The sequence below is a fragment of the Aedes aegypti genome, chromosome 2, assembly GCF_002204515.2.
Source record: "Aedes aegypti strain LVP_AGWG chromosome 2, AaegL5.0 Primary Assembly, whole genome shotgun sequence".
NCBI classification, from domain to species: Eukaryota; Metazoa; Arthropoda; class Insecta; order Diptera; family Culicidae; genus Aedes; species Aedes aegypti.
This window is the reverse complement of record NC_035108.1, coordinates 242,277,903-242,295,126: the sequence shown is the minus strand read 5'-3', so window position 1 is coordinate 242,295,126 and position 17,224 is coordinate 242,277,903. Positions and strand designations below refer to the sequence as shown.

Sequence of the window (17,224 nt, the reverse complement as noted above, 5' to 3'; positions counted from 1 at the left end):
GGTGCACTTTGCTTCAAGTCATTTGCATCGATCACCTATCATTCATTACGATAGATTGGTACTGTGGTAAAGTACGTGGCTCTCAATCAAAAGGTTCTTGGTTCGAATCTTGCTCTTCCAAATTTTGATTTTTTTTGTTTTCATTTTATCGGGTTGACTGGCAGAAATATAAATAGATCCGAAATGGATGCGCGAATCATAATTTTCGAGCACTCAGCTGCAACCTGTGTCGCATTACGACATCGTGAGTCGAAATCATGGTGTATTTTCATAAGATGAAAACACTCTGGAATCATGATATCCGGGTGCATAATCATGATTTTGGATTCTGATTTCTACCCGTGTGCTGTTCCATTTGGTACCACACTACCTGTGTGCGTATCACAGATTCGAAATGGAGGACTACAACGTGGAACGAGATCCCTGTGCGCGAAGGAGAAAACGTCCGTAGTATTGTCGAAAGTGTACTCCATTTCCTTGACATCAACGAAGATATGTCACACGTAACAAGCTGCTTCCGGATTGATGTGAAACCGTCTAAATGGTCTGACAGGAACGTTACGCAGCTATTGTAGTTGTCTTCAACAATCGAGACGCGCGTGGGAGGGTCCTTAAGAGATACTTCGAAAGGCACAATGACGCTAAACTATGCAATCTTAAGAATGCTCCTATCGTTTCACCATGAACGAAATGTTATCCATGCACGCTTTTCGCATACGTAATCTAGCCATTCGCATGATGCAAAGGAAAATTGTTCAATCAGTTTTCGTCCGTAATGACCACATATCCGTCCTCCTTCCTGGACATCCGAGATACACCGATGTAGCCAGTACACAGCATCTTCTAAAGCTGACTGGACATAACCGTTCAAATGATTCTTCTATCTTCTTCGATGCTCTTTCGTCCGAGATGTCTGCCTCTTCCCGGTGCTAATTTTCCAATAAACAATGTTGATGATTTCTCTAAATTGATACGATTGCTATGCCGAATAACAATATAACCAATCTGCGTATCGGGCATCTTAATGTCCGTGGACTCGAACACCATATTGATGGTGTGAAGCTATTGCTCGACAAAAACCAATATCATATCTTCGCTGAAACCGAAACAAAGCTGAAGGCGTCTTCACCGGTTGGCCCCATCCGTATCCCCGCATACAACTTCATCAAGCACTCTCTACCCACAAACAGAGGGCGCGGTACTAAAACATATGTTGGAGTTGGTATTTATGTTCAAAAAGGTATCAAAGCCACTCCAGTGTTGAAATCAGTATTCGATACGGATCTGCCAGTTGGACTGAGGTTCGAATATCTTGCTGTTCAAGTGAATATCAACGAGTTGAACATCTGTGTCGTGACCCTATACAACCCGGTGTGTTCAAACCATCATTTCTCTCGGTGTTACGAAAAACTACTCCTCGACCTTGTTGACATTGGATTCGACAGATTATTCATTGTCGGAGACTTTAACATCAATGTAGCAACAATCAGTCTACCAACCGCGAACCTCACAGCGTTGTATCGTATCAATGCCACGTTTAACCTGACTCTTCTTCAGACTGGCCCCACTCGTATTACCGAAAACACTACTACAACTATTGATCTAATGATCACGGATTCCGCAGAAACTGTAGTTAAATCAAAGGCGTGTACTGGCAGCTCTATTTCAGACCACGAAGTAGTGTTTTTGCTGGCAAACATCAAAGTTCAGAAACCAACTCCAGAAATCAAGCGTGTCCGAAACTTTCGGAATATCGATCCTCTGCAGCTTCAAGCCGATTTTCAAGGCAAGGACTTTCAGCCATTCTACAACGCTATGGATACATCAACAAAAGCTGACTTGTTTGCCGCCGAACTCAAGGATCTGATTGATCAGCATGCTCCAGAACGCACGATTGTTATTCATGACAGACGTACACCATGGATTTCCGAAAGCATCAAGCAAGCCACTGCACTAAGGAATTTGGCCTACACGCTTTATTCACGAAATCCAAACAGATTCAAAGGAGACCATAATTGGCAGGACTACATTCGAAAGCGTGACCGAGCCAACTCATTAATTTTTGCTGCCAAAAAACGTTATGCCGAACAACACACGAAGAAACTGTGGAGCAACCTTCGGAGAGAGGGCATACATAATAACGCAAAGAGGGCATCACCGATTGAAGAAGCCGATGCTAACGAGTTGAACCGGTTTTTCAGCAATGGCCATCGTCAACTGCAACGTCCCCATCTAACCAGAATAAACACGACCTTACAACATCGTCCTCCAGCTCAAGGTAAAGCGGAGTTCAACTTCCGCCATACCAATAACGATGAAATTTGCCGAAAGATACACGAAGTTGAGACTGGGACAGACGAAATTCCTATTTCGTTCATCAAATTGCTCTGCCCGTTCATTCTTCCACATCTATTACATTTGTGCAATGCTATTATTGACACCAAGTCGTTTCCTTTAAGCTGGAAGAAAGCCATTGTCACCCCCATTCCTAAACAGCCAGACCCATCTTAGCCTAAAGATTTCCGGCCAATCAGTGTACTGCCAGCGATTTCGAAAGTGCTTGAGAAAATACTTCTTTCACAAGTCACTGATTACCTGGATAGCACACAGACATCTTTGTTGGCAAAATACCAATCCGGTTAAAAGAAGAGACACAGCACAACCACAGCTCACCAAGATTATGCACGATGTGTATTCAAATCTAGACGACAACCGCTGCACCGTTATGGTTCTTGTGGATTTCTCCTTAGCGTTCAACTGCGTGAACCACCAACTCCTAAGAACTAAACTACGGAATGAGTTCTTTTTCTCTCAGACAGCGTGTGACTTGGTGTCATCTTTCTTAGATCGCAGAAGACAGTCCGTTCGCCTTGGACATATACTATCCGATGAATTAGATGTCCACGATGGTACACCTCAAGGGTCATGCCTTAGCGCACTACTCTTCAGCCTTTATATCAATAGTCTGTCCTCTTCGCTGAAATGCAACTATCATTTGTATGCCGATGATCTTCAAGTTTATATCTCCGACCCAATATCCGAAGTTGAAAGACTAGTGTGCGCCATCAACGCAGACCTTGAAGCTATAGTTCGTTGGGCTAACGTCAACTGCCTAGCGCCCAACCCGAAGAAAACGCAGGCTATCATCTTCAGTAAGTCCAGTAACGTTGTTCCGCAAATCAGTATACAGTTCTATGGGGAAACCGTACCGCTGTCCAGTGAAGTAACGAATCTAGGCCTAAAGCTTGACTGTAACTTGACATGGTCTCGTCAAGTAAATGAAGTTACCCTGAAAACGTATAATGTTCTTCGCACCTTTCGTCGATTTGCCCCAGTGCTATCCATACAAACTCGGCGAAAGCTTGTTCAAGCAGTAGTGATGCCCATTTTTATGTATGGGGACATTGTCTATTACCCAGGACTTTCGGCAGCCTTGAAACAACAGTTGCATCGTTGCTTCAAAGCAATTATGCGTTTCATCCACAATCTTCGTCGACGAGATACAACAGCAGCCATAAGAAACTCTATTGTTGGCGTCGACCTACCATCAAACTACATACAAACATGACTGGTCATCGGTCAATGGACTTTCTCCCAACCCAAGAAAAACCCAAGCGATAATATTCAGCAAAGACGGCCAGGTGGTTCCGGGGGCTGAAATCAAGTTCTGCGGACAAACGATCACCTTGAGCACCACAGTTACCAACCTTGGCCTGCTGCTGGATAGCAATCTGAAATGGAAGGAGCAAGTCAATCGAGTAACCATGAAGGCATACAACACTCTGCGAACTTTCCGCCGTTTTGGATCAGTTCTATCCCAACCAGTGCGCCTCAAGTTGGTGCAGGCGGTGATAATACCAATGTTCACATACTGCGACATTGTGTATCATCCTGGTCTCACGGTTGCATTAAAGGAGCAACTGCACAGGTGCTTCAAGTCATCCATTCGATTTGTGTTCAAAATGAATCGGTATGACACAACTGCAGCCGTTCGCAATGCGGTACTCGGCCACGACCTACCGGAGAACTACCATCGTCGGATATGTTGCTTCCTGTACAACGTGTGGAACAAGAAACTTCCCGATTACATCCTGGAACACCTGCAGCGAGGTCAAATGGAGCGAGCGAGAGCATACCTGCTTCCCAGACACACCACCAGCGGAAAGAAAAGCGTCCTAATTTCTGGGATCCCCTTCTGGAACCAACTGCCTGCCGATGTCAAAGGCAAAACATCGATCCACTCATTCTAGGAGTCCCTCAGACGCCTTCACTAGTGATAAGAATTAGACGTACTTGACAATCAATTGTACTTCGATTAATCTTCCTTTGTATTTTTCAAAATGTGTTCTTCCTTGACCTGATTTTAAGTGTAACTAACAGGCCTACGTTATGTTAATAAATTACAATTACAATTACAATTACAACTACTGGCTGAGAATATGCTGTTTCATGAGACAGGCGTACTGCGGAGATCTGCCCGATTATATTCAACAACACCTACAACGTGGACAGCTACAGCGAACCCGCTGCTTCATTATTCCCAGACACTCCAATGCAAGCGGAAAAAGTGTACTGGTTTACGGAGCCACCTGCTGGAATGGAACACCCCTCGATGCCAAACTACAACCATCATTAGCTTCATTCAAAACCTTTATCAAAAATATTGTCTAGCCTTGTATTTTGAGTTTACCCTGCTTTTTTTTTAGTTTGGCACTGTAATTTAGTTTTCAATTCACAACTATTTTGTACGTTCTATTTGCACATCCTACATATCTCGCGTTGAGTATCATACAGGCGTATCTGCAGTGATCGATTTCTCTTCGTCGATTTTCTCTTTGTATTATTGAAGGAAATTCAATCGGTTTTCGGAACATTTTACGGTGCAATACGATAAAGGATGATGAGTACTTTTTACTGAGTCGAAAATAGCAGTCGAAAACAGTCTTCCAGCTAAGTAATAAGCTAAAGAGAAAATCGATGAAGAGAAATCGATCACTGCAGTTACGCCCTTATGATACTGAACGCGAGATATAAATTCTGGAGCTCGCCCAAGTAACCACAAGCATTATAACACTGCACGTATTCTACTGCATATCAACAACATTGATGTAACATTGCTTTTATTCGACATATTTCAAGAGTTGTCAAGCAATAAAGCATTAACTGTATATTACAAATGTATCAATGCACTAATATCACTTTATAAATTGCACTGCTGCACTAATGTTACTTTATAAATTGCTTCATTGCTTTATCGTCGTTTTTGCATTAGTGCAACTGTAAAAGGGCCCTTTTCCACTTTTAAACTACTTTAATGGTAGGCTTACGGCAATGCAGCTGCATTATATATGCAATGATATAATGCTCCATGGTTACTTGGGCGATTTGAAAAGGTCGAATGTGACATTTTTGACTATCTGAGATAACTCTCCATGAAGTTTCTCAAACAAAATTCAATTCCTATTTCAAGCAAATAGCTCAAAAGTGTTCAATATACGTATTAAGACACAAAATGAAATCCCCTTCAATAAACTATCGAACAAAACCATGAAAATACACTCAATTTATTGATTTATGATCATAAAAAAGCTTACCGTCGATATAACATTGTTTGTTGTTCATTCGACCTAATCGATACGACCTAACGCTAGTCACCGCTGCACTTCGAACGGGTACGTTCAGACGTTTGACATCTGAAAATGTCCATACGTCAAAGTACGATCGGACTGATTGGTGTCCAGTGAAGTACATACGACCCACCGTTGTAAACAAAAATAGAGAATTTCAAAGAATTTCTGAAGTTTTCTGCATGAAGGTATGTATTTCGTGAAGTTGGCAAATGATTTATGCGATCAGCGATGTTGCTCAGAGCAAATCCCCATCTGCGCTGAATGTCTACTGTAGAAAAAATGCAACGGAAGCGATTATGGATGGGTTTGTGGGATGGATAATGGATTCATTGTATATGTTATATCGTTGCAAATAAAATTTATACTGAGATGTTGGCAAACAGTAGAGCAACACTTGGTGCTGTATCGTTTCCTAGGAAATCAAGTTACAGCGTTTCCGATTGTTTGGAAGACCTTAGGGAAAGGTTTAAGGATCCACTCCGTGACAATTTGCACTCTTCGTTCAACTTTGGTTTAATTTTCGGCCTTTAGCATTACTGCAGAAGTACTAATGATGCCTTATGAATGTTCCTGCAACGATATAACATATACAATGAATCCATTATCCATCCGACAAACCCATCCATAATCGCTTCCGTTGCATTTTTTCTACAGTAGACATTCAGCGCAGATGGGGATTTGCTCTGAGTAACATCGCTGATCGCATAAATCGTTTGCCAACTTCACGAAATACATACCTTCATGCAGAAAACTTCAGAAATTCTTTGAAATTCTCTATTTTTGTTTACAACGGTGGGTCGTATGTACTTCACTGGACACCAATCAGTCCGATCGTACTTTGACGTATGGACATTTTCAGATGTCAAACGTCTGAACGTACCCGTTCGAAGTACAGCGGTGACTAGCGTTAGGTCGTATCGATTAGGTCGAATGAACAACAAACAATGTTATATCGACGGTAAGCTTTTTTATGATCATAAATCAATAAATTGAGTGTATTTTCATGGTTTTGTTCGATAGTTTATGGAAGGGGATTTCATTTTGTGTCTTAATACGTATATTGAACACTTTTGAGCTATTTGCTTGAAATAGGAATTGAATTTTGTTTGAGAAACTTCATGTAGAGTTATCTCAGATAGTCAAAAATGTCACATTCGACCTTTTCAAATCGAACTCCAGTAAATGGTTAACTGTGTTGAGCTAGCAGGTTTTGATTATGGGGGGATTTTGTAAACCCAAGATGAAAGAAAAAAGGTCGAATACGCGTTTTTTAAATTTTGGTGTTTTTGCTACATTGGACCTTATGCGCAATATGACGAATGAACAAATTTTTACTATTCCTATATTTTGTTAATTACGTCAAAGTGTCAATTTATTTTTTTATTTTAGAAGAAATATGATATCGATATGATACTTTACCAGCATGATAAGCTGAATAGAATCTACCAAATGGTGAAATAAACGCGATTTTTTACTTTTGTTACTTACGACCTTTTCACATCGAGCTCCAGAATTTCAAAATCAGCTTCCTTGACCTTGTAAAAAGTTTAAAACTAATAGGTTATCGTCATAAATAAATAAACATACATACATACGGAATCAAAATATGTAGCATAAACAAGGTCTACCATTTTATAAAATGAACAGTCCTCATGAGTGCAAGCTAAAATAACAATAATAATTATTCGTATCCGGGAAGTTTTTCGGGGACTCGGGACAAGTAGCTAGAAATCGGGACTGTCCCACACAATCCTGAACGTCTGGTCACATCACTTTCTCTACTATACTGAAAAACAAGCTCAATGATTTACCTTTCCTCTTTTTCGGAGGAGCCGCCGCAGAAGGCAAAGGACCGATCCATTCGTCATCTTCCTCGGATTCTTCACCATTCTGCGGACGTTTTTTGGACGAATCTTCGTTATCGCTCATGATTTGAAGAGGGAAACTCTAAATCTACGTAATTTATCACAAGCTAATCCGACTAATCCAACCTTTTGCAGGAACTCGAAGAAACACTTACAAATCGCAAATCGTAATATTTTGTCGTAAACACGCCCGCAAACATCAACAAAACAAAACCTGACTGCAAAATGAACTGTCATATTGAGATGGATTCTGAGTGAGAGAAAGCCCCTGCAGCAAAAACCCTCGCAACGCGCGGAAATCCCACTCCCCCACACCCGTTGTGAAAAATTAATACATCACAGGCAACACTGCAGCTCCGCCGCATCGTTCGGCAAAAACCATCAGAAAATCGAAGCAAGTCGAAGCATGCTAACGCATGTTCTGTTTTATAGTGTTTTCGCTGTTTGTTTTTCGGCTGATTAGTGACTAATCGACTACTTTACTGTTATTTTATATGTTAAAGCTTGGTGAAAGTATAAAAGTGTCTTCTGGTAACTTCTCGTGCTGATCCGAAATATTGACCGGAAACGAAAAAGGTAAGGAATATGCTTTTTTTTGTCGGACAAATTGAGCTAGCTATTCGCTGACTACTGAGAAAAAAAATTGAGTGGGGGAAGCCTAACCATTTTTGGCTTACGATTTCGTTTTGCATGCCTTGTCTATGTCTTAAGTACACATCTGCCAAGATTTACGATCATTTTTTGTCGAAATCCTTTGTAACCGATGCGGGGTATTATATATGACATTGCTTTGTAACTTGAAAATCGTTACATGTCGAGAGCAAGTCGTGATTAGGGCGGAAGTGACGAAAACAACATTTTGATTAATTCTACGACTGGCGTTAGGTGACAATTCTCGACTCGAGAGAGGTAACTCACCGTCAGGGCTGCCACATATACAGGTTTATCTGTATTACACAGATTATCTTATTTTGACACAGATTCAATTTGTATGGAAAACAGATTTTCTTTCAACAATTTTTGTATGGACACAGATTTTCTAACCTGGTGGATACAGATTTTCTATCAAATCTGGCAGCTCTGCTCACCGTGTACATCAAAAGGAGAGTCACTTTACTTGAGTCGAGAATAGGCCAGGAGAAGTGGATGAACTTGTCATTCATTTTTTTTTTTGTCAATTTTCATACAAAATCTACTTTTTCTCTGCTATAAATTCACTCTGGGTGAACCACTTCCCCTGGCCTATTGTCACCTTGCTATACGACACCGACAATATTGTCACCTCACGCCAGTCGTAGAATAAACCAAAATCAGAAACCACACTGAAAAAAAATACACTCTACGGTCGTGTGTTTTACTTAAACACGCAAACAAATTTTGTTGTATAATCTACCGAATCCATGGTAGAATTAAGAACTGCGCCAACGATTTTCAACCGACTACAAAAATCTGTTAAGCTTACTATAATCTGGTGAAAATCACTGAGCAGTGCAGTAAATTTGACTATGTCCATAGTAGCATCCACTACAAAGCATTGTATTTCAACACCAACCGTACAACACAGTGTGGTCAAAAGTATGATGCTAAACTTCTCAAATCAAGAATGTTACTAGTCAAAAATACTACAACTCTGGTTAAATCAACAGAAGAAATTTTCTTGTGTATTGATGTTGACTATGTTTTGGTAGAGTTAACAGATTAATGTAGTCGGTTGAAAATCGTTGGTGCAGTTCTTAATTTTACCATGGATTCAGTAGTTTCTACAATAAAATTCATTTCAGTGAAGCATTCACAAATTTCATAATGCAAAAGGAGGTGTCCGTGATGTTATGGCTCACACAAATTTTGTAAAATTATCATACAAAAAGCTTTACGAGATAGTGGATGGGTGGCTGTCGAAAATAGTAATTTCAGTGTTATAACATTTTAAAACCATTGGGTAAAAACGATGTTAGTTTCGGGAGCGGGCCATTTGGCATAAGGTCATTTGGCATAATTTCAATATATTTTCTGTACATACTTTAATTGAAGATTTTTGCATTTTATTTCTGCTTCATTTTAGTAACAGCTGAATCTGTTATATAATAATTCATTTATTCTCTTCTCTGGCAAGCCGCCGAAGAAGCACAACAAATGCGGTATGAATCCATCAGAAGATTCCGGTTAAATCATACCACCGAATTCAATCGGATTGTAAACTTTGTAGATGTATTTTATACGACATTTGTTGACTTCCAATGATCTCGCTTACTAATAGACGAAATACCGAATGTGAATTGAGCATGTTTGAATATTCAATAAATATGGATTTATCTCATTTCGTCTATTAGTAAAATCGATTTTGAACGAGATAGAAAATATAGCTGTGTGCGTTTGAAATGCAAATATCAAATGCGGGAACACCAAACGCGGTAAGATTTTTAATAAGGAAGGCGAAGTCAAAGAGTGATTTTCTTTGCTATGTTGGCGGTGACATGGATCATGGTTGCTAAGTATCCTTTGGCTACTTTGTGTTACCGCATTTGCAGCTCAGTTATACTGGATTTGCACGTCAAATGCAAACAGCAATACCATCTTCTTTTAATCTTGCTCAGAGATACTCGAAAGACTGCAAAATCATTAGGTGGGAAGAATCATTTTCTTCAGGTGCTCATAGTTGAGATACAAGGCACACTAAATATTAAATTTTAAGATGAAAAACTCAAGTAACATGAAAACCATAAGAAATACAACTATGGCATAGTTGTAGCAAATGATAAGTATTAAAACTTTGCAGAACTTAGTAGGCCAATAAATCGAAAAAATAAACACTTGAGAGCGACGATTTTTTTTATTAAAAATACTCAATTATCGCGGCTCTTAAGCTAATTGTTTGCAAAATTGCTCGCTGTCACTATCCACGCCTAAAACTTGCTGATTTGTACAGGCAGACTGCGATACAATACGGATCATTCTATATCACATCAACATCATGCTGTCTACTCCATCACCAATGCATTGATGATTGATAGCGATAGACTATGGATATCGATGATGGGTTAAGTTCAATTTTAAATTAGGCAAATAAAATGGCAACTTATCAATACGATATTTTTGATAAAGCTGCAGATGAATATAAACTATTTGTTGGTCACAGAAGAACAATAATAGCGTGGAGAATTGTCACTTCTTCTTCTTCTTGGCATTACGTCCTCACTGGGACAGAGCCTGTTTCTCAGTTGGGATTCAGCATGGCTTTGCTTTGTAGCCACGGACTCTAGCCACTCGGCTAAGTAAGGCCCCAGGGAGACGGAGAATTGCTACGTGATCACTCATTCTGCATTGATTATAATCTAGAGTGCGATGTCGCATCACTGCTTTTAGTTGCCAAATCAAAGTGATATTGATAGCTCGCAACTGATATTAATAGTTTATGTAAATCAGCCATACGCTGTTATGACTGATATTGAGCAACTCTGATCATTTGCTACAACTTTGCTGAACATACCAACTCACGATTCGTTAAAATAAAGAAGTTGGCCTATACCTACTTCAGTCTTGTAATCATCGTAAAAAAATTTTGATGCGTACACTTTGTAGTACTGAAAATTCGGTGTCCAGCCACTTGGCCGAATGCCGTTTGGCCGAACGGGTCATTTGGCCGAATGCCGTTTGGCTGAATCATGAAAATAAAAATCAAATAACACCACCTCTGATATGTAGGTTTCATAAGTGTGACCCAATAACTGATAAGCTAATTAATTTGTTGTTTTTCATAATGTGACGGGACGTAATTTATTGTCACTCTATAAGAGCTCTAAGAGAATGATAAAATCGACCCGTTAATTGGGTTGTTTAGTGAAGAAAAATTCACTGTTTGTTCCAGCTAGATCGAAAGAGCTCATTTTTCTAAGTATAACACGATTTTATTGCACTTCAATATCTCAATGTTGATATTATAAATGATTAAAAAAGATTTCAATCCGTCGAATCAATGACATTTCAATTTATACAATGACAGTTCGTCCCGAAGTAAAATTTGCCGAGGGGTGATTCAAAAGTGATTTCCATACTAATTTCAAACGTGTTTTAAAAATAGTTCCAGGTAACGGAAAATTGTGAAACTTTGGATTCTAGTTTATTTTTTTACGTTGATTCAGAATATGTAAGAATATTGATACCCCTAAACAAGCCAATTCAGGACGAAGTTGTGAACTCCTCACATTGCGTCAAGACTCTGAGGTGACGGTGAATTCGCCTCTGGACTACCAAAGGTGTAATAAGGTTTCAAGTTTTTTATTGATTTCATCAGATTTTTTTCCTTCTTTTGCACATAGATTCATTCGAGTTATACTATTGAAAATAGTTCAGCTTATATTTTAATTGGGAATTTTACCTTCTTCAAATCATCGGAAGTTCTTTGTAGTTGTACTGATAAAACTATTATATGCATTACACTTGCCTAAATTTTCATAAGATTTTTCCTTCTTTTGATCATAGGCTGTTCTTTCAATAGTGAAGTATTTCTCATAGTTATTCATGTTAAAGCTTATAATAAGGGTATCAGGGGTAATATGCACCCCAGGAGTAAAACAAGTTTTCGGGGATTCTACAAATATTTTAGAAAAATTTAAACATTTTTCTTGAAGTTGGATTTGTAAAACTGCATGTTGTGGGTCACTCCTATCCGCCCTTGACGATTTTTTCCAATTTTTTTTACAAATACTCATAAAAGGCACCGTGGGGTTGTTTTGCCTCAAGGGCGCTTATTACCCCAGATTCCCTTACGACTTATGAGCCTACACTGAACCAACAAATATCATAAAAGTTATTAAAAACGTCACATATCCTTAGGTTGATAGAAATCATATCCATGTTATATGCATCCATTGAAATGTATGTGAAAAATACATAATACTCATCAAAATACTCTGTCTCTTTCATTGGTCAATACTGTAAATTGTATATGAACAGAAGCCATGCATGTTATGCGATAATGGTTATGTGATGTGCAGATGTAAAAATTTTGTATTCTTATAAAGCATTTTATTAAGATGGCGTACTTGATTAGTTGTTCTGGAACTTCGAAAGAATAATTATAATCTTTTTAGTGTTTTTGTACAAAGTTCATGATTGACAGTGGAAAAATGTAAGTTTAATGTATATATTCAATAGACTAAATAAATTTTAATTCGTTGTTTGAAATTTGCAGAACGAACATCATCAGAAAATCATTCAGAATCAGAATCATTCACATCATCAGAAGAGCATTCCAAATTCATTTTGCCTTCCGTTCACTTGACTAAGGTAATAATTACGAATGCATGGATAATCATCAAATGAAGACCCGGTGATTGTTACTGTGGCTACCAATCGCACTTACGTGGAAATCACGTAGGCGCATACATTCATTTGGACATCTGCATATCGTGTTCATTCACTGTTGAGCTTGAAGTTAAAGATGGCGGCAGAAAGTTTTTTCACGAGCAGCTGAACTTCAAAATAAGTTTAAGACTGATTTCGAGGTAAATATGGACATCGGAGAACATGTTTTTTTTTTAAATTTTATACCTTATTTCATATTTAATTATAGCTTGCGAAACGTGCAACAGCAACTTCGACCCTACTTGTGGAGGCATGAAATATGTTTGAATGGAATCAAGGAGCATTCCATGGAGTGAAGTGAAAAGTGTGTTGTCGTTGAAAGAAGCGATTAAATATAATAAAAAGTTTAATTTCATTAGCTCGTATCTTTTTAAAAGTGAAAACTAATTACATAAAGGGGCGATCCATTAATTACGTAGGACAATTTTCGGGGTTTTTCAACCCCCCTCCCCCCATGGTAAGATATTTTGTATTAAAATTAAAAATAAATTGTATGGCGCGTAAGAGATCTCAAACCCCCCCTCCCCCCATAAACCCTTACATAATTAATGGACAGCCCCAAACCTATGCAAAACAGAATTTGATCCCATGCAAACGTTTTAATAACATTCAATGAAAATGCATCTAGGATCTATTGAGACGCTTCGTAAAAGCTACGTGAAAATTCATGTAGCTGTTACGTGAAACATCGATGGATCTAACGAGGTCCATTCGTTCATGCGTTCATTCAGCGCTACCTACGATCCTCGTAAGTGTTACGTGAAAAGAGGGATGGATTCACGTAACAATAACGTTTGGATTATTTTGAGTGTATGCATGCTATAAAAAGTTTGACTTTTACTGTGCGCCCTGTTTTCAAGTTGCCCGTTAGAGAGAGCGAGACAGCACCAACACACGGCGCACAGTAAAAGTCAAAAGAACAAAAGAATTTATGGCACGTACAGAGGCTCATTCAAAACACATTTTTTTACCTCAACTTGGGTGAGTGTCATTCTCCTTTCAGCACGAAATGTTTCTTGAAATACTACTAAAAAGGTAATTAAGTGTATGTCAATGATGGTGTAACCTTATTCATGAATAAGCTGAATAATTTCTTTGAAATTCATTATAAATTCATGCTCGTTCACTTTTGTTTTCAATTTCCGAATCATTCGGTCAAATGGCATTCGATCAAATGACATTCGGCCAAATGACCCGGAACCGAAAATTCTGAACATATCAGAAGTAACTATGGCTCTAAAATCAATAAATCGAGACGAAAACCTCATGTCCGCCTAAACTAGCTTCCTGAACCAGTGTGCACTGGTTGATCGGGTTCGTTGAAACACGAAATGTTATTTAAAAGATAATTGTAGTAGCAATGTTGCTGCATTTTTTTCTTCTGTTTTACCAAGTCATAACCTTGTTTTCAATTTTTAATTTCAAATTAAGAAATATTGCGTCACTGATTGACGCCCTAGTTCATCTTCTGTTATCCTGTGTAGTCATGACATTTATCTAGAGATTTACCCTTCTTTTAAACATAAGGTATTCTTTCGAGGGTTATTGCTATAGCGATTCGACGCATTATTTTTTTATATAGGAATTTGCCCTTCTTTTTAACATGACTTTTTTTTTGCGTAATATTACAACAGTTTTTTCACATAGAAAAAGGAATATCTGCCAAATGTCCTTTATGCCAAATGGCGTTATGCCAAATGACCTTATGTCAAATGGCTTTATGCCAAATGACCCAGACCCGTTAGTTTCGGAAAGGTATTTTTGAGATTTCCATACACTCAAAATAATCCAAACGTCATTGTTACGTGAAAACATACGTGATTTTTTTCCATCGCACTTTCCACGTAGCTCTTACGTTAATCATAGGTAGCCCAGAATGAACGCATGAACTTTTGAACTTCGTCCATTCCACCGTCGCTAAACGTAAGAGCTACGTTGATTTTCCGGTAGCCTTTACGAAGCGTTTCAATAGGACCTAGATGGTTTTGCATTAAATTTAACTGTAATAAAGACCAATCTTATTTCTAATAGCCTTTGGAAGAAAACTAATTCCCAATGTAAACAAACTTAAAAGATTGTGATATTTTTATTGTCAATCTGAGCATTTTGAATCCTGTTTCCCCAATTTTGTGAGTTTGGTCTTCCTTGTTGTAGCCTTCGCGTGCTAGAATTGATAGAGGTTATAAATCACGTATAAAATATGAAGTAACGCTGGGATTCTTCGGTATTCAAAGCATATTTACCTTGAAATCAATCTTACACAATGTTTAAAGCAGCAGCAGCTTCTAAAGTTCTTCAAAAATCAAGCGGGCGCCATCTTAGGATTTGAGCTCAACACCGAATGTACGTACACTATGCAAATGTCAAAATGAACTCAGACACCTACGTGAATTCCACGTGAGTGCTATAGGTAACCTCAGTAAACATTACCGAGTCACTATTTGGTGGTTATGAATGGTTTAGTGATCTTTATCTTAGTCAGGTGAAGTGGAGGTAAAATGAATTTGGAATGATCTACGTGATTTTTCACGTAGCAATGACGTTTGGATTTTTTTGAGTGTAGGAATTCTGAGATTCCTGTTAGATTACCGACCGTAGGAATTTGTAATTTCCGTGTGAATTCTAATATCCCGACATTCTAAATTTGTTGTGATATTTCTGGAATTTTGGAAGCCATTAGAGGAATATTATTGTGACAATATTAGAAATCTGGTGAACTAGAGTTTCCAATCCCGGGAATAGTGATTTTCCGGGAAATCATTTTCTGTTTCCCGGGATTCCCGTATATTCCAGAATTTCCGTATTTCCCGGGTAGTTCTATCAAAAAGCGAATTGACCATCTATTTTCAAACGAAATCTATTGCATGATCATTCTAAACAATGACCTCACTAGATCACTAGTTATATTTCGATGTTGATGTGTTTTTGTGGGCCACTGGTCGTTGCATGCTAGTCCGCTGTCTAGTGTGGTGCTTCCTTCAAAGGACAAGTCGTCCACTGGAAGCATTAACGTGTCGGTGTCTTGTTGTTCTTCGTAATCAAATAGTTGGATACCGTAAAATGGGGCAAATAGAAACACTCTCCGACATGTTTCAATGTGTACAACTTAAACCGTGTAGATAAAAAACATTTTTATTACTCTCAAATTTAGGAACCCGTCTTCCTTAGCTGAGACCCCAATTGCCGTTAAAAAACAAAAATTATTTCGCACAAATATTTGTGAAAATGTGGTATGTTTCTATTCACCCCGCAATGGGGCGAATAGAAACACTGTTCAGTAAATATCAATACTTTTTACATTTAAAAGGGAAAAATAAACACTTGTTCGAGTGCATCTTAAAGAAATATCATAACGAAATCACCTAGTGGGGAAAAAATTGAAATTATTAAAAACAATTTCAATTTTTGATCATGTTATAAATTGTCAAAAATGGCGGATGTTTCAAGCTATCAAAAATGGTTGAGATTTCAATATTTTCTTCTTATTTTGTTTAAGCAAAATGTAGCAAAATTTATGATTTGAAAATAGTCTGTTGATACTCTGTTACTATTAAACTAATGGAAAAAAAAATATATGCCAGTAGGTTTTTTAAGTTTATCTTTATATAATAGACGCATTTCTACCTGTAGATCACTTTGTTTCTATTCACCCTGTTTAACGGTATCTCTTTGACGATATGCTTTTCAAAAAAAGATTATATGCTATACAAAATAAAGGATTTTTCGAGGTATCTTTTCCACGAATTGAGTAGACTTCCCAAGTAACAATTTTAGTTTTACGAATTACAGGGTGTCTACTACCTAGACAAACCTGAAAAACCTGGAATTATCAGGGAATTTCGCTTACACTCAGGGAAATTATTGTGAAGCAGTAGTACATGGTAGAATGTGTCGTTTTTGTGACACAAAATATTTGACTTGTTAAAGTTTTGCGTTTCGCGCATTTTGCTGGGCAGTGTTTTCGAAAGCCCAAGCGGCGTTTTCGAGGCGCCGAGAAGTATTGCTTTTCGCGCTGTGTGAGTGCGAAAAGATTTTCGTGTTCAGTCGAGGATGGAATAACAACTGGTGAGCTCGTTTCATGCTTTTGATACAGGTAACTCTCCCTTACTCGATATTCGGTATCTCGATATCGAGTTAGAGAACCATAGTAAAAGTTGGTTTCGATGGCTTACTCGATGGTCCCTTGGATAGCAATTGTACTGATTTTGTGTTGGTGTTGGTATACAAATTATGATAAATTTCAACTTGTATGAGCCCCCCCCCCTTCTTCTTCTTCTTTTGGCATTACGTCCTTACTGGGACAAAGCCTGCTTCTCAGCTTAAGTGTTCTATGAGCACTTCCACAGTTGTTAACTGATAGCTTTC

General features: G+C 38.3%; 2 protein-coding genes across 10 annotated transcripts in view; one reads left to right on the top strand and one right to left on the bottom strand.

Moving 5' to 3' along the window:
• LOC5567649 (peptidylprolyl isomerase domain and WD repeat-containing protein 1) overlaps window positions 1–7,714 on the bottom strand; it is a 36,857-nt gene extending 29,143 nt beyond the window's left edge. For 2 of the 5 annotated variants that reach the window (XM_021844642.1, XM_001651793.2), the window contains exon 1: window positions 7,442–7,714. In XM_021844642.1, coding sequence (XP_021700334.1) covers window positions 7,442–7,559 — 118 coding nt within the window. In that variant the 5' untranslated portion in view covers window positions 7,560–7,714. Of the gene's footprint in view, window positions 1–5,594; window positions 6,283–6,367; window positions 6,481–7,441 lie in introns of those variants that run through there. The other 3 variants (XM_021844638.1, XM_021844641.1, XM_021844639.1) reach the window with 3 other exon arrangements.
• A 109-nt stretch (window positions 7,715–7,823) lies between these two features.
• The window catches only part of LOC5568644, a 46,815-nt gene continuing 37,414 nt past the window's right edge, over window positions 7,824–17,224 (top strand). Inside the window, exon 1 of one of the 5 annotated variants that reach the window (XM_021844637.1) lies at window positions 7,824–8,071. The gene's annotated coding sequence lies outside the window, so the exon portion shown is untranslated. The remainder of the gene's footprint in view (window positions 8,072–17,224) is intronic. The other 4 variants (XM_021844636.1, XM_021844635.1, XM_021844634.1 and 1 more) reach the window with 4 other exon arrangements.